This window comes from Apteryx rowi, unplaced genomic scaffold (assembly GCF_003343035.1).
Source record: "Apteryx rowi isolate R43461 unplaced genomic scaffold, aptRow1 scaffold_0, whole genome shotgun sequence".
Classification (NCBI taxonomy): Eukaryota; Metazoa; Chordata; class Aves; order Apterygiformes; family Apterygidae; genus Apteryx; species Apteryx rowi.
This window is the reverse complement of record NW_020447195.1, coordinates 6,611,261-6,629,537: the sequence shown is the minus strand read 5'-3', so window position 1 is coordinate 6,629,537 and position 18,277 is coordinate 6,611,261. Positions and strand designations below refer to the sequence as shown.

General features: G+C 37.2%; 2 protein-coding genes across 8 annotated transcripts in view; both read right to left on the bottom strand.

Moving 5' to 3' along the window:
- The window catches only part of NPEPL1 (aminopeptidase like 1), a gene marked incomplete at its 5' end in the record, with an annotated part of 18,868 nt that extends 16,379 nt beyond the window's left edge, over positions 1–2,489 (bottom strand). Inside the window, one exon of the mRNA XM_026058207.1 lies at positions 2,466–2,489. Coding sequence (XP_025913992.1) covers positions 2,466–2,489 — 24 coding nt within the window. The remainder of the gene's footprint in view (positions 1–2,465) is intronic.
- Positions 2,490–2,710: 221 nt separating this feature from the next.
- Positions 2,711–18,271, bottom strand: STX16 (syntaxin 16). Of its 7 annotated transcripts, XR_003252163.1 has the most exons (10): positions 18,155–18,246; positions 15,533–15,544; positions 12,012–12,119; positions 10,871–11,011; positions 10,156–10,318; positions 9,018–9,109; positions 7,639–7,782; positions 7,017–7,097; positions 4,382–4,733; positions 2,711–3,319 (listed from the first exon to the last, which is right to left on the bottom strand). XR_003252163.1 is itself a non-coding variant. In XM_026058089.1 (9 exons), exons 1-9 carry the CDS (start codon positions 18,164–18,166, stop codon positions 4,629–4,631), a joined length of 858 nt encoding a protein of 285 aa, XP_025913874.1. In that variant the 5' UTR covers positions 18,167–18,271; the 3' UTR covers positions 2,711–4,628. The 7 variants fall into 7 exon arrangements, 6 of the variants coding, with proteins under 6 accessions (XP_025913874.1, XP_025913630.1, XP_025913714.1 ...); XM_026058089.1 differs by having other exon boundaries at positions 2,711–4,733; positions 18,155–18,271; XM_026057845.1 differs by having other exon boundaries at positions 2,711–4,733; positions 18,209–18,271.
- Positions 18,272–18,277: the final 6 nt, after the last annotated feature.

The window sequence follows — 18,277 nt, the reverse complement described above, 5'->3', positions numbered from 1 at the left end:
GCCCCCGGCGGCCGCGCCGGGCACAGCAGGCGGCGGCGCCCGGATGTGACATGGCGGGCGCGGCCTCGCCAGACCGCGCTACCGCATGGCGCCTGCTCTCGCCCGCCGCGGCCCGGCTCCCTCGGCTCCTCGGCTCCCCCGCCGCGGCCCAGCTCCCCCCGCCTGGCAGAACCGAGCGCTTTGGCCCCGCAGCTTGGCCCTACGTCTCCCCCCCTCGCCCCGCGGCCGCCTCGAGGGGCCCAGGGCGCCGGGCCGGCCTCGGCACGAGGCGCCATTTGGGGCGGCCTGGTGCAGCCGCCCACGCCGGGCCAGGCCTATGCGTAGGAATCGGTAAAAAACAGGGAGAAAAATACGTATTTGTAGTGTCGCACAGAAAGGAGAGGGATAGGCTGATCGTCTTGAGTTAGGGGATGGGAACATATAAAAAATACATCAAAAATAGAGGCTACATATCACTTAAATTATACCAACGATACAACATTTCAGAGGGAAAAACCTAAGACTACAGAATAACCCAGGTGGTGGAAGCTTTGCAGGGATGGGCCATATAAATGCAGGCAGGAGAAAACCTGAAGGAAGCACGGCTTTAGCAACTAGTAGCACTGTCACACTGTGCAGCTTCTTCATATTTGGATCCCCCGCGTTATTTGGAAGCTACTAAACAATGCATGGGTGTGATGGTGGTGGCCGCCTCGCCTCTGCTGTAAACGCTAGGCTAAAAAAAATCCTGTGCTAGATAATAGTGTATTTGTAATTTTGAAAATATAATGTGCTTTTGTATTTGGAATAACTTTCCAAAAAACACGCAAGTATCACTTTTACAGTTTACTCACAAACAGTTCAGAGAGGAAAAGGGAAGAATATACTGTACCACTGCTGTGCAAAATGTGAGATCCATTGTGTGCTATTTCTATGCATCAATTAGTATATCATAGTTTCAGAAAACAAAAGCAGTAATTCCAGCTACCTCCACGTACAATTAAAAATGCATGCAATTTTATCAAAGGTCCAGGTTTCCCATTCATAATGCCATTTAAGGATGGAAATGCCTCATTTTGAAAGTGTAAAATTATATAGGGATAAATATGGAAAATGCTCTTTGCCACACAAAGTTAGATATCATCCAAAATGTACTTCTAAAAAACATTCAGAAACAGAAAATAGCCAAAATACACTCCAAGGTGTAGCATGGAGATTCACTAAAAGAAAACAATGTTTTCCAAACTCCAGCTTTAATAGTTAATTGAAATGTTATTTTAAAGATAATAGGGTATTTATCCTCATCTTTTCATATTTGCCAAGGATATCCTATTAATGTTAGGTCAGTAGGGAACGAATACACATTAATCTGCAGCTATTTGGAAAGTCTAAACATCAAAAAGGGAGTGCATTTCCACTTACACTGGAGAAGTGAATGCTGGTGCAAATAATGGAAATACATCTGAAAAGAAAAAAAATTTAGGTTGTATTCCAGAAAAGGTTTCCTTAGCATAAGGTCCTAGTCAGTCTCTGAAGGGAAGCTGTGGAAACTTTACTGCCCAATACATTTAAAATTAGCCTGGATAAAAGACCTAGCAAAATCTGCTGTGGAGGTCAATGAAGCATCATCACAGAATGTACAGGATAACCCAATAAACAAGTTCCGACTACAACTTTTATGAGTCTCTTATTGAGCCAAAGAACACGATCCGTTTAGGGGTTCAATATCATTCAAATACACACAGTGTCGAAGGTATGAAAAACAATAACAGAGCAGTTGTTTCATGATTGAAACAAAAAGACTCTACCAGATGGAAAACTTGTAGTCATTTAGTCCAAATCCTGCTGTTGCAGAATTCTTAATGTGGATTCGGGGRCAGTACTGTATTATCTGAAATGTAAACAAAGCAATAGGAAATACTCATCTAGCCCTTCATCCTTCTTTCGTTGACTTTAATGACACCAGAGGAGGATCCTAATCAAGGCACTGGACTAAGTCATTTCTATCTACAACACAGATGTTTTCTACATATTTTTCCTCTAACAGTAGTTGCAAATATTTCTACTAACGCGAGCCACAGTGAAAGTTGCAGAGTGGACCAATCTTCTCTAACACCGGAGCAGGCACCAGCTACTGCTAAAACTCCTTGCTTGCAGTGGCTTTTGGGGGCTTTCACAGCCTAATRGCACTGATGGTATCTCTCTCTGTATAACACTCCATGTAGAGATCATTTTACAAAGCACTGCAAGAGTGTTTATGATTTAGCTGCCAAGAATTATTTACACTTGATTGTAACAGATTCTGGACATCTGAAATTATTTAGAAAACYTAGGAATTCTGTTTTTTCCAGATATAGTCAGCTTCAATCACTTCCAGCTCAAGTTACACAGGACAACTCCCATCTGCGTTCAATCTCTTGTACAGTGCGTATTAAAAAGTGCACTTCCCTTTACAGTATTTGTATAGAAAACATGTAGCCAGTTACCTTACTGGAGTTAAGATCCCATTGTCATTTCATGCCACCTACACAGAAAACAAAAATCCATCTCTGTCCCACTTTTGACAATGCAAAATTACATTGTGCTACAGAACATATAAAAAAATCTTTTTAAAGATACATCACTGCTGCTTTCATTTAATTTTAGAGAATAATATATATATAGACATATTAACATCTATGCAAGTATTTGTGTCAGTTTATAGTATTTAAAAAAATGAGCAATTGACCAATTAGGTTGGAAATGTTTTATTACTTCTTTGAATTCATTAGGCATGATAAAATGTCAAAAGCACCAGTTAGGACAGAAATAAATAACACAATCTCATGTTAAAGAGAAAGTTGCAAATACAGTATATTAAATTATAGCAATATGCTGCTTCACACCAAATGATGTAGACAGCACACTAGGGAGACAGTAGTTTTACTCACGATCATTGAAGAGATCTATACCAAAACAGGGGAGCTGCACACCCAACTGGAAGCATCGTTCTTTCTTTTACCAATTCACTCTGTGAATTCAACCAAGGGTTTGAACTGACAGTTTTGGAAGTTCAAAACCCCCTTTGTCCAGAGGTAACAAGAATGGTACAAAGCTTTTCTCAATAAGCCACACAAAAAGCCAAGGCTTTCATGTCTCTGTAGTCTTCTTTATCAGGTTTGTTCCTGCACTAAGCTTAGAGCCATACCTTAGGTCCTCCTTAGTGCACACACAGTAAAGACGCAAGCTCAGGGCAGGTAGAGGAGTTCTGTTTCCCATATGTAACATTAGAATCATTAATATTATGAAATTGTACTTCAGGGGCCTTGAGCAGATCATCTCTGTAAGTTTATGGAGATCACTGTATCAGTCAGAAAAGGAGATAAAAGTTACAGTCCCTTAAGCAAAAACAATCCACAAAGAAAAGCCATATTAAAAATATTAAGGCAAGGCCTCTAAAATTGCACATCACTTCAGGCCTGAATTAAATCATGAATAATCTATTACTAAAATGCTTCCCTATTTTCTTTCATGGCCCACAGCAAAATTTTCAGCTGCAAAAAATAGTAGAAAAAAAACAAAAATTCTATACTGAAAGCCTAATTACCTGTCAGTTGCATGACATTGGTCATGGTCAGTAGAAGACCATTAACATGTCCTCTTCCAGGTAGAGGTTTGAAAAAATAATCTATCAGGGAGAATGGATGCAATATATACTGTAGTGAAGTCACATTTTTATATAAAAGTTTACCAACTTGTATGGACAGGTGTACTGTAAAATAAACAGCTTATGCAACAACAGTAGAATGAAATATCCCAGATCCGCTGTAGCGGGCCAGATGATGTAGAAGGCCAAAGGATAACCTCTGTATTTTTTGGCTTTAACTTTATCACTGTTTCAATGTAATGGTTGTACTTTAAACTATATAAAAAAACTGTACATGAAAACCTATGTGATCTTTCTGAAGAGGAAAGACATTCCCATGATTACTCAAGCTTAGAAAATTTTTTAATTAACTAAGTGTGTTAAATTATGTCAGTGATTAAATCTTGTTATTTACAAGATTAAGTACTACTCTGATTCTTAGTAATGGTGCAATATCTAAATTAAGATCATAGRGTTGGATTAGGTTCCGGTTGTTAAAAGCTTTCCTTTTTAGCAGTCTATCCAGTTCTTTGTGGGGGGGTTGAGTCTGGAGGAAAGGAGATGAAGTCAAACATTTTTGTGCTTCTTTTAACACATTTTACATCTAGATCTGTTTTTGTTATTGAGCCCCATGACTCAGTAACATGGTTTAAATTTGAAGCTCATGATAACTGTGACATAAGAAGATGGAAAACATTTTTTTCCACAATAACACACTACTTACTGTACTCATTAATAAATTTTTTTTTTTTTTAAATGTACTGTGTTTCCAAATACCTCTGGATAAAGAGCCAGATAATTCGTTTCCGAGCATCATCGAATTTCCTGATGTTTTCCATATAATCTTTACCAACACCTCACAGATGACCAAACTTGTACTTCAAAGAGTTCTTCTGAAACATTGCACAGACTTTGTACCACAAGGGCTTATACATTCAAAGGCAGCTTTCTGGAGTGCAGGTCCATCCATTCACATTGGGAAAAAAGTTCACAAACTCCAAAAAATAAGAAAATTGAGTGAAACCTAGTGTGACTTTACGCCAATGAGAACAACAATAAGGACAATTACTACAACAAACAAAATTAAAATAACAAGCATCTTCCGATTCTTCTTTTGATATTGCTCTGCCTATAGAAACAGAAAAGAGACAATTAATACTTAGATTTCTGCAAAACTCTGAAGTATGACTCTTGCTTAGTATAATCAAGTACATGTATTTTAGTATTTTTCTTTGGTAACTTGACATTTCATACAATGTATATTGCAAGCAACTCCCACAAAATAACTCCGGTCTCACTACCGACTTCAGTGAAGATAAATGTACACTGAAGTCACATTTATGCATATTAAATAGGAGAGGCTCTTCACAGAAGAATGCACCTCATGTGTGTTAAGCAACCTTGCTACGACTTCTTTTCAGCAGTCCTTGAGAAGGTCCTATGCCCCCAAAAGATACTGCACATAATATTAGTTGAGGTGATACTTCATTTGTAAAAACACTTAGCTATGAAGACTGTGGAAACAAAAATCAGGCAACTGGGTATGTCAAAGTCTGAACAGTGAGATCTGGTAAAATGCTTTAACTCATTTTGCTGGTATAAGATTCCTGTATTATATTCAAAGGACATTAAAATTCATAACAAAACTTCATTGTTTTAATAGGCATTTTTGTTGTACCTGATTCAGCTGTGCATTTTCATTTAAATTCAATTAGAACTGAAAGTTTTCATTTTGATTTGGTTCTCAGTTTCCTGCTTCATTCCTTCTTTCTTCTAACCACATTTTCTCATCCCTTTCCTCTTTTTCCCAGGGGAATTAAAAGGAGGCAACGTGGAGAAAACTCTCCAAAAGCCAAATGAAAGTCTGCTAATAGAAGCTAAACAAAACAAAACTTGCATTTAATTCGTTTTAAATTAATAAACCTTGAAAATTTAAAGGGAAAAAKAAATTAATTCTGCTCCTTTACAGTCCCTGGAAAATAATTATTTGTTATCAGATCTACTAAAGAGGAGTTTTGACCTGCAACTATCTCATGTGCGACCACTGTGACTATTTAGTTAATCAGGCTTAAAGTATCACAAAGCAGTAACTTTGATTCCAATTTTCATGTGAAGGATGACTTGGTAACTAGTAATTCATATCACAAGATTTCTGGAGTGAATGAATGCAATTTCTGTGAAAGTGCCTTCTAGGTAGTTTGTGATAATTATGCCAATTAAAACAGAAAGGAAATTGACATTACACACATTAAATTAGAATAAAGTTACCAGCACTTTTAAAAACAGCACTGTATCTGTGTTTTATATTACCATTCAGATGCGTGTGTACATCTTACATGATAGGCCAGAAAATTTCTATGCTGTACTGCAAACATCTGATCTAAACTGCATATTGCATCAAAAATCCATACTCTAATCAGCAAGCAGAAGAGGGGTTTGCTGATGATTCATTAACTACTACTAGACTAGATGTAGTCTTCATTACAATTGATTCATTTATTTTCAGTTCAGTTTGTGCAAATTGCTTGCAATTACTTTAAGACTTGTTTCCCAGTGGTTAATGCCTTAATGATCCCAATTTACCTCTATGCGCAACAAAAATAAACCTTTAATGAAATTTATTTTGCTCTTCTCAAATGGCACTTTTTTGCTGACAATATATTAGAAGTCTGCCATAACATGAGGAAGTTGAGTGCATTAATAAGATGTCCACATTTCCAAAACTGAATGTTCTACTCATATAGAGGTTTTTGCATAAATCTCTAATTCCATTTTATTTCCAGCAATGAAAGGACTGAACTGAGCTGACAAGTCAGAACTTTGCTTAAAATCAAAAGAAAACAAAAAAGCCAAGAAAACAAAACAACTGCAAAATCTGCATTCTGCTGCCAATTCAAAACTGTCAGATGTTCACAGTAAAAGCTTCACATTAAAAGCATAAGGTTGGATCTAACTTCTAACAAATACCGTACTGTAAGAGAAAACATTTAAAGTTATCCTTGCTACTCATTGAGATAACACTTTCAAACTAGGCTATATTGACTGATTGAAATCTGAAATGAGGTATCCAATAACCAGTCCTATTTTAAAAGTGCTTAGCTCTCAAAACAAACACTGAAGACAGAAGGAATTGCAGATAGGTCCCAACAGGTCTGCAACATTAGGACCAGAGCACACTGCTTGGATGCCCGAAAAATAATTCAGGAACTTAACACTAGGCATTGAGCATRTTGTTAAAACAAGTTATCTGGAAAGATCCTACTACAGTACAGGTGGACATTTTATACTGCACAGCAATCATATCTAACAAGAAAGATGTCCAAATGAAAAATGACTTGTAAGAACTTAATGGCTATTAAATTATAAAAGATTATTAGGTATGCAAAGCATCTTAAGTTTTCTGTGAGCTTACCTTATGTAACTGTTTTAGGCCCTCTTCAGTTTTGATACATGACTGTTCAACATTGTAGTCAATTCTATCTAGAACTGTTCCCTAAACAAAATGGAGAGAATGAATACCAACTGGTATCTAAATACACTCCATAAAGCAATTATCACTATGATTAGCAGGGTAATAAACAAGGCTTACAGCAAAGAGCTAATGAACTGGGCTAAGCTGTGAACTTTTACAGAAGAACTGGTTAGGACTTTTAAGGGACATCCTTGTTCAGTGCCTAACTGGCAACTCTGTCACCATCTCACATCACATCCTTTAATAACCCCTTATTCCCAATTCAGGTGTTCTGGGCCAACATGTTCAACTCAAACAGAATCTTTGGGAGAAATAACCAACCAAGCTCTAGCATTCTATGTTTTGCTAGTCTAATCCTCATGAATAACTAATTATTTTTCCTGATTTTTCTTGTTAATTCATCTTCCAGCAGATATTGAGCATAGGAAACCTTAGACTGAACAAATGAAGTTTGGAAAAGTGATAAACACATGAAAACAGGACATTAAAACAGGAAGTGTCTGGAAGCTTTGATGCTACATGGAATCTCCTATTTCTTACTAACACTGTGGTGTTGATATACCTGTTCTACTATCATTGCGCCCAGGTCCCTAAATATTTCATTCAGATCAGAGATTGACTGTACAATCTGACGGATTTCTCGTTCCCGCTCTTCCACCATTAATGTGTTTTGCTCCACCAATGCTAGCTGGTCATCTGTAAAACCCTGTTGAAATAAAAGATTTAAATGTTGAACTAACATTAACAACATGTTAACACTAGAAATAATTATAGCAATTGTAAGATTTCATAACATAACAGTGTTCTTGGAATCCCCATAGTAGACAATTATCTAATAAAAATCTTGCTGTAATTTAGAAACAGAGTTTCAGAGTTGCTAAGATAATTCAGATGGCTATTTATAGTTTTAGTAGAGAAAATTTAAATCTTACGTCCTGCTTAAACACACAAAGAACTTGTGTACATCAATAAAAATATTATTTTAGGACAGACTTTATTTAAAAACCAATACATGTAATGGACTTGTAATTATGGAATATCTACTGATTGATCAGCATTACAGAAAGTCTCATAATGTTAATGGTCATTAAAATGTGTAAAGACAAAACACCAATTCTGATTTTTTTTTTTTTTAAACTATAGAGACCTTATTATTTTTATCTTTCAAGGCCATTTACTACAGAATACCATCCCTTTTTTCCAACATTTCTATTTAGAGATCAAGCAAAACACCTCTTACGCACTAGTTGTGGAAAAAGCAAAGACTGCTTTTCAGCTAAATTTTCAATTAAACATTAAGCATTAGAGTATTCTGCTGCACCATTACATGGGACACAATCAAACAAATTCCAGTATTGCTTAGATATGCAGTATCCCCAAATGACAAGTACTCCAAGTATTCCCCCCCCAAAAAAAAGTAAAACAAAAATATGTCTGGTATTGTGGTACAACAATACCAACTTAACTACCCAGAAGCAAGTCATTACATTGCTATTTATATCAAATTTTAATCTTGAAAATCTTGAGTTACAGTTTCCTTCACTTGAAAAAGGGCCACCTTCCACCCAAACCGAGCATCGTGTGCTCACAGCTTTAATAATTACTCTTGTATATGCCCAGGGAGGTGATGTGACCAAGAAYAGCACTGTATTTTCAGACCTCCTAGTCCCTGTCAGTCATGTAAGAAGAATTCAGTTGTCAAACTGAGTTCCCTCACACTGCAACACTGAAGCTGATGGCACAATCCTCTTAACATCTCAACAGCAATACAATCCTAATCAGGTAAATGTATCACGCAAAGCTGCAAAAATGTTTTTTCCATGTAGTTTGGTGCTCAGTGCACATCAGGTTTTCATCCTTTTTTATATTTTCATATTAAAATTAAAGGTATACTACAAAAAATTCTCTGCATTGAATTCATGTAATAATACCTTTACTTACCCTATCGTAAAGTGTATTGTCCTCTCCATCATCCATAAGTGGGACTGAAGTGTCAAAGAAGTGTTTGGATCTTTCTTCTCTGTTCTTCATACCTGTAAAAGACAAACTGCATTTCAGCATAAGGTTTAGGCCCACTAAATAAAAAGTCACTCAGATTTCCTATCAACTTGCAAAAGCATGTGTAGGTAGAAGAATACTTTCCAATAGCTTTTAGAGGAACAAGATATACACTGGAGAGTAAGAGCAAGATCTGAAGCACAAGATAGAAAAGAACAAGAAAGAAAATCTGGCTAATAAATGACATAACTAGCAGGTTCTGAATTTTAACTGTCATATAGGTTTGCTATTTAACAAAGCATAATGAATTTCACCAGACTGACAAGACCCTGATTAAACCAAAGATTTTAAGTCATTATGTTCCATGCAGTTAAAAAGTTAGATCCCAAGGGTAATAAGAGCCTTAATATGTCTGTGTAATGACTCTGGCCTATTTTCTAACAAATACTCTCAGGAACATCCTTCGTCTGAATTGTGACCCTAAGATCTACCTGCGCCATTTACAGCATGGGAGGAAGAAATATTAGACCAGCATTAAGTTTAAAGATCATACTTTTTACAAGATTAAAATAAGTTTGCTTTAGTATGCTAAAAATAGAGTTGTACTCAATTTTGGAATTTAARTGGAGGATATTCCATTTTCAATCTGTTTATGGATACAGAATTTTAATTTATCACAAGCCACCTTTTAAAGTTTAATCAGACTACCAATCAACAGCAGGTATCATGTGTGAAGGCCAATGGCTGTTTCACGAGTGTAACAGAAGCAGCTTTGCAGACCACAATTTGAGAAGCAATGAGACATTAAAAATTTGTAAGGAAGAAATACACGTCCGATTTCACTGATATATTTAACCATGAAATTTCTGCTTTATCAATATGAAAGAGAGAGGCACAGTCAAGCAGGCTGAGCATGGGCTGTGAACCAGAAACTCCCAAATTCTAATCTCCATTCTTGGTGGTCTTATGAGCATCACTTAACTTTTCTGTGCTTCAGTTTTCTCAACCAAGGAAACAGGCACCCCTTAGTTACTGTTTTCCACAGAAAGTGCCCATGCATTACTGTATCTCTTATGCTTACGTTTGAGATAGTCAGACTGTGCATGCCTAAAGTTGGTGGATAGGTCCTGAAGGGACTGTGCTAAGGAAGACACTACATTCCTGAGAACACGTTCTTCTTGTTCTGTACAACTGCGTGACCTGCTCTGCAAGACTTGAACTGCTCTCTGACACCTGTGAAATAACTGAGAAAACACTTCTGTTAGTAAGAAGTACAGCAACACACATTTTAAATATGACATTGCTAAAGTTCCAAACAGAAGACTAAGATTTTGACTTAGAGATTTTTAAAATAAAATCCTTGTTGCACAGTCCAACGTTTAGAAGAGTACACAGAGTGTTCACAGAATGAACACACAGAATATAGATGAACAAACTATTTAAGCTAACAGGGTAACACAAGTAGTTTTGACCAAAGACGTGCTTCATTATAGCTGTTCAGACTGGAAGCCACAGAACACACTTTTGTATCTCTGTCAGATACTTTAAATGTGATTTATTAAGCATCCTAATCCTATTCCAAGAGAGAAAAGTAAGTGGGTAAATAAAGGAACAAGTGACTTGTTGAGAAGTTCACTGAGACAGCAGAAGTACCAAGCACAGAACCCAGGAGCCTGGCTCACTGAAAATACTGATTATAGAAGATATAATTTATTCCAAGGCAACCGCTGCCTCACATGAGGATATGCATTATAGATATGCCATACTGTAGCTTTAGAATTGAAAGCAATCTGCACCTGTGTGATCTCTTGGGTGGTTATTTCTATTGCATGTTCTTCTTCACTGCTGTCATCCAATGTTGGTCTGTTTAGATGTTTATCATGAAGACTGGCTAATTCTTTCATCTTCTGTTTAACCCTGGCGATATCGCACTGAATCTAAAACACAAAACCCCAACAATGGAGAAAGGGAAGTGACTAATGTTTCAGAGGAAACAGGTCTGACAAATGGTAGACAAATAATGCAAAAACATTAAAAGAAATCTCTGTAACATAAAAGAGCAGATTAAAGATCATTAAAAAACACACATAAAAAGCCAACCTCTTTGTGACTGAAAACTTTCATAGGCTTTGTGAGTTTGCTACTTTTCAAACGGGGTATAAACTCTCCTCTAATTGATCTTAGACAAGACTGTGCTGTTTTCAAATATGCATCATTAAGTTGGAATAACATTTTTATTATTATATGATTAATGTCATAGTAAGAAAGGTTTAGTCAACTTCCAAAGATATAAATGAAAATTCAGGTCACGTCTTCATCTCTGTCAAACATGCTATAGACCGAGTTCAACAGTGTAAGTTAAAGGACATGCTTTCAAACTGGTCACTAGAAATAAATCTGTAAGGATTTGGGGTCTATTCAGCCGGATCCCTCAAAAGGCTCAAACAAACAGCTGAGTGGAAGCACTAAATTTTTTTATATCCTCCCTTCTAAACTTTGAACTTTTGGACTTTATATCCTCCTTTCTAAGCTAAGGACTTTGCTTTGCTGAGAGCTTTAGGACCTTTCTGCAGTCTCAAGTCTCTCAGTGCTCAGCTACAATGTGTCCTATTCTAACAGTCCAAATGAAATGTTAATTCTGGACTCCTACTGATCATGGAAATCCAGCCTTCTAGAATTTCTGGCCCTAGATAAGTTCCCTTTATTTCACTTGTGATATAGCTTTCAAGATAATAAAATACAGCTTGCCCCAAATCTTCCCTTAACAGGGGTAGCAGGTGATCCAGCAGTATCAGAATGTAGAAAAAAAGCTTGCTTTAATTTTTTTTCTAATACTATTTCTATCACAAAACTTCAGAAGCAATGTTGTCACAGTTACATTCCCAATAAATTCTTTTGGGAAATCACACTCAGTGTTGCATTTAACACACAACTTACTTCATCTGCTCCATCAACCCATTTGGGAGGTAAGCGTTTTGTTACACCAATTGCTGCTTCAGGATCTAAACTTATTCCTGATACCAGTGCCATACGATCATCAGCAAGCTGCAGAAGATAAGAAAAATATCCTCAAAACCAAAAAATTAACTTTACTCAAATTAGAAGCATAACCTTAAGCATTAGGAAACAGTGCATATATGCCTTCCCTTTCCATAAAAATAACCTCAAAAATGCGTTTGCACATGAAGCAGTTAAAACCATGCTCCACATTTTCTCGTTAGTCCCCCATATATTAATGATCTATGTTCTCCCACTTCCTAAAGGATCTGAAAGATGGAACCTACCCTTAAAGTAGATTCTTAAAAGATTTTCAAGGGTTACATKTGGCATTGCAGTGAGAATTCAAGTAATTCTTACACTGGAGTAAGAGGTGCATTTCATTTTAGGAAATGATTCATGGCCAGTGGATCCTTAATCTACAGTGTAACATGGCTTGTACTAGTTTAACAAACAAGCTTAACAAACTCATTTGGGGAAAACTCCAAATAAATCCAGATGCTTACTATTTCCTCATGAAATGAAAATGATATATATATTCTCATCAAACAATACTGTATTTAGCCAGGTGCTCACCTATACGCTGCACGGCAAGCATTCTTGCAAACTGACATGCAACTAAAATTGATATATTATTTATTTAATGGAAATTAGAAGGTGCTAAACAAAAATTACTGAGTCAATGAATGATCCACACTTCTCTGTCACAATGATATGAGCTTGCTGCTTCAGCTATACAGTCTGAAGCAAATAAACTCTTGCATGAAAATAGATAGAATAATTCTCCAGAAACTTCCACACATTGTCAGAGAAAGTAAAACAAGACAATGTGCCAGCCAGCCTTATACACTGCTTTCCCCAGATCCAGGGTAGGGCTGGAGTTGGGGGGTGGGGGAAAGATGGGGCAGTAGTCTTACCTGCAGAACTGCAGTAGGTCCCTTACCCTCCCCACTTTCATTACATGTTTTCCAAGTGGAAAAACAGCTTCAAGCATTAGACTTTGCCACTGCAGAAGTTCTGAAAGACTCCTAATTGACAGTTTCCGGGCTTCTGAAGCCCACAACATTAGAGTATTAGTTTGTATCTGAACAGATGTTCTGAGCAGAAAAAGCCCTATTTTGTAGGGGAACCTCATCATTTGTGTCCACTGGGGAATCACTTCTAATTTAATAACAAAATCAAAGAAAGCATCCAAGAATAGAAAGGGGCTAAAATGGAAAGATCAAAATGATATACAAGTAAGCTGAGGCACTTAACTGAGGACCRAGAAGTATTTTATGCATTCTGGATGGTTACATTTTATAAGCATATTTAAATTATTATCAAAACTACCAAATGTGATTTTCTCTATGCAACTAGCAGCTTATTAAAGAGCATATCTATCTTCATCTCTTCTCCTCCCCAGTAGCCTTTTCTGCTTTATTACATATTACTTTTCTCTGCTCAAATTGCGTAGAGCTCTGCAGCATCACACTCCTGTACTTAAGCAAAGCCCCACTGACTTCAGGAATAACGGACCAGAATGGAGATCACTGATGTATCAGTGACTTGAATTCTACACACATCTCTCTCTGTGCAATGCATAATACAAGGCCCTGATCCTAAGTAAGGCCTCTGGAAACAGTGATAAACACAAGTAGATAACATCAGCAACCTGGAAGGAAAATAAAAAGGCATGCATTCTTAGCAGCAATGCACCCGACATGGATTTATAGGAACTTAATACACAAATCATTTCAGAAATAGCATACTGCATTAGTCCTCCTTAGAGGAGATGACACATTATTGCATCTTGCTTTGCAGACCTGTAATAATACAGAAAGAAACCCTTTATCACAATTAACAGTAGTCACATAATTTGAATAACTGAAGTGTGACAAATCAGGGTTTTATATTATTGAAGACTGAGCCACACTGATCTACAGCAGCGCTGTAGCAGTTACTGAAGGATATCATACAGTTTTTGGAGACAGTGTATTTCTGGAAATAGAATCCCGATGTGCAGGGTTGAAAAATTAAAAGACTTTGAGCAACACACATAACTCATTATAAGTACGTTTTACAAAGTCACAAAATGCTGGTGATAAATGTGTCAGAATCTTATTTTTCTAATCATGGTTAGAAATGGATTTCTAAGTGCAGGTGCAGGTTTAATCACTTCAAGATACAAAAGCTTAAACACAACAAATAAGAAGGAAAACGAACATAATGCCTTTTTTGATTAGTTTGGCAGAAACTAAAAGCCTTGGTCTGATTTTGAATATACTGGTACAGATGTATTTATCTGCTTTGATATCATTACTAGTAAAATGTGCTGTTCACCCTCAGTAAGGATTCTTTCATTAAGGACAGCATCAATACTACGATCTTTAAACAGATCAAAAGATTTTTCTCTGTTGGGTTTAGAAGCATACGTAAATAGAGACAGTGCTATAGAGCAGGTGCAAAGAAATCCATTTCTAAAGTGGTGCAGCGTAAGACCAGGTTGTCCAGAGAAGATGCGATATCTCCACTCTTGGACGTTTTTCAGAACTTGGCTGGACGAAGTCATGGATGACATGATACAGGTTGGCGATAGTCCTGTTTAGAGCAGGAGGTTGAACCAGATCTCCAGAGGTCCCTTCCAACCAGCATGTCTATGATTCTTTGACTCAAAACTGAGTATGACACACACATAAGTGGCTGCGTGCAGGGCCAGGAAGCAACATTTAGCACGGGCCTATGTATGCTTCCCAGTCATCTTCCTCCTCAGAGGGGAAGGCAGGGGAATGGATGGAACCAGAAGACAGTACAGATCTTTTTTTCTGGCTGCCAGTTGAACCAGGCTGTGCAACTTCAGAGACAAAATACCTTCATTTAAAATATTAACTGTAGATAGAAAGCAGTGGTATCAGCAGTGATACCATTTTAAACACACCTAGTTACTTCACTGTTCATTCTCAGGGAAGAGATTTCATTAAAAAACAAAACAAAAAAACAACAAACAAAACCTCACTTCCTATTTTCCTTACAGATTTTTGAATTTTCCCATATCAACTCTGGAAACCTTTGTGGTTCCCTCCCCCCCCACCTTTCTAAAACCAATCCCTCTTCCTCCCTTGGCAATTCTTTCCTGAAAGCCTGCATTTCCCTCGGACCTTTGTATTTCCTAATCAGTAAAGTTTGTAGAATCAGATGTGGCATAGCACAAAAAATAGTTAAGAGCTTCATTGTTCAAAGTTACTATATCCCTTGTGTGTACAATAAGTCAAGCTAGTTTTATATACATATATATGGTAACAGTGTAACATTATTTCACAAAATGATTGTTTTCCCTATGCAACCTTGTCCTTTTACTGTAAAAGGAGACACCTCATCTTATATAATGAAATTTCATAAATTGGCAGAATAAAAAAGGAACATTTTAACTCAGTGATGCACGTTTCATGCACCATGACAGAATAAATGTGAAAAAACAATACCTCATCCAGCTCCTGAAGTGATTTGTGGATCCCATCAGCCCCATCCAGTTAGAGACAGCAAAAGATAAAAGGGCAAAAGAGAAACATAGGACAGAGACAGGGTATGGTCAGTTGAGAAAATACTAGAATTTTGTTTTTAAACATGACAGTTTACCAAGAACAAAACAACCTGGCTTTTAAAACAAGACTAGTCAATAAAAAATACAATATCATGATGTGTTTAAGACAGCATTTTGCTTGATGTACAACCATATATATATATATATTTTTTAAATATTTCAGTTGCTTGGTAAACAGAAAAAATGTAAGAGATCAAGTTAAGAGGTTTTTTTTTTTAAAGTAATTGCACAATAAAGTTTCTAGTTACTAAAATTTCAGGTGCAAAAGTGCAATGCAATATTAGAATATATTGAAGCGTAACAGCAAGGGCAATTTGATTGCAGTATTCAACACCTAATGCAGAGTTAGAAGCCTTTGATTATGATTGGAGGATCCATATACAAACTTGGGTAAAACATTTTTGGTAAACACCACAGTTATCACAGGATAAAACAGAGACAATAAAAGACAAAAAGCAAAAGCAAACATACTACATGCTCGCTTATGTATAAACTTCAATTATGTTCGTGTTTCAGGGAACATTAATTTCACATGCATCTCAAAAACACAAAAGGCTAGCATCCCCAGTGTATCTGCAACTTCACTTTTCATCACTCTTTGTACTGTAGAGGGCATATGGAAGGAATAGGAGGTTTCACTGAAAGATTAATGAAGCAAACATGTCAGATCTGAAATGAAGACAAAATACTTGTGGTTTAACAAAGCAGCAGGCTTCACTTAATGATCTCTTTTATTCTATACCAAGCTTTTAAAATAGAACTATACTGTTAAGAATGCTATTTCAGTTAAGTAGTGGTTAATGATCAGCATGAGAATGCATATTCTAGGGCAGAATGCAATTTTTGACATATAATTCTCATAATAAGGGAATTCTCCAGCAGAAGACTAGAGAGTGAACTAAGATAAGCCAAAGTACTAAGGAATACAGTTCACAGTACTGCCCTGCTAGTATGCTGCAGCCTCGCTCTGGGGATACTACCCAAAAGAAAAGAAATTAGCCGCAACTGTTACAGTAATAGGCACCTTAGAAACATGAGAGGTGCACTGCTCCCACTATGCCATCTTTACATTTATCGCTAAAACAGTACGTTTGTAGTAAATAGCAACTATGGAACTGAAAACTGTCCACAAGAGCAAAGTTCAGTCATTAACTAACTTCATACACAGCACAAGAGGGTAACAATTTCCAATCTCTGCCACCTTTGGTTGCATTTGAACCAGCATCCTAGAAAATATCTTCAATTAAGTGTTGACAAATACTGTAAACAAACATTTTATGCAAGTACTAAGTGTTATCGCACCCCTTGTTGAATGGAAGTGTAGTTTCACTGGTCAGTAGTCTGAAGTCTGCATTTTAACTACTACTAGTTAAAGTGATATTAAAAAATTTATGAATACCAAGGATCTAAAAAATGATACTGTTCTTGGCAAAAAACAGGTTAAGAAGAAAGTGGTACAATAAAACATATATAGTACACATTACTTGTTGTGACTTTTCCTGTTCTGCAAATGCAATTCAATACATAGCTAGCATACAGGCAGRTTTAATAAAGTTAACAATTAACAAAGATTGTTCCATAGCAACTCATCAGTTGAAATAAAATTCGCAGCACAAAGAACTGCTTTTCCTAACAAAAAAAATTCATTAATGCAAAGCGATTGAGAAAGATGAGTGGGCCAGCAGACATTTACTGGAAGTTGTTGCAAATAAAAGTCTGAACAGAAGGTAAAAATAGACTGGTAGCTCTGGACTGATGTGGTTTGTTTCAATTACCAATCAGAAAAATCAGCTGAGCTTGGCTGCCAAGGGGAATGTTTCATTACTGAAATCAAACCCTTAACACCCTTCAAATTGTTGCTTTTATAAAAACCTCCTTGCACATATTTTCGGGAGAATGATTTTGAAAATGGTTTCAAAGCAACCTTCAATTCTTAAGTTTTCCACCACAGTCTGACCAGCTCAAAATGTAGAAAGAGCCACATAAAATCAACTGCCACTGAACAAACAGCTTTTTGAAGTTTCTGTAATGAAGAACCATATTAGAATCTACTGAGCTCCCCCCTCACAGATGACTTTCAATATTACTTGTATTGGGGGGGGGGGGGAGAAGGAAGATGGGAACCAGAACAAACTAAGGAAAAATTCAAGCACCAGGATTAATCCACTCTACTGCATTTAACAGTGCCCACACCAGAGTGAATAGAAGAGTTCTGCTCTGCGAAATAACTTAATTTTTTTCTTTCATTTGGGAGAGAGCAATAAAAGAGCACTGAACAACCCAATGCCCAGCGCTWGAAGGAAGCTATAAGATTAATAGCTGCGTTATTCACGAAGTGAATGAGACGAGCGTGAAGGCAGATCTCTTCTATCCATTTTATAGGGAGTAGTAGGGAAGAGGTATCGTCGGTGGGGGGGGGGAAGGGGCAGAGTGCTGGGGAGGGGGCGAGGAGCCGGGGGGCAGGCGGGGGCCCCCTACAGTAGGAGCAAGGGAGGAGACTCACCGCAGCAGCCATGCTACGTGAACCCAGAGGGCTGGAGGAGCCGTAACTACTCACTTGCTCGGCCAGCAGCTGCCGGCTCTGCACCGCGTTGTTCCGCAACAACAAGAACGCGTCCGTTAGACG

Bases quoted from the DNA above. Each gene is read 5' to 3' on its own strand.
- STX16 (XM_026058089.1), bottom strand. The intron at 11,012-12,011 runs GTAAGTTGTGTG...TTTGTGTTTTAG, and splicing joins GGGTTGATGGAGCAGATGAA to ATTCAGTGCGATATCGCCAG. The intron at 7,783-9,017 runs GTAAGTAAAGGT...TTATTTCAACAG, and splicing joins ACAATACACTTTACGATAGG to GGTTTTACAGATGACCAGCT.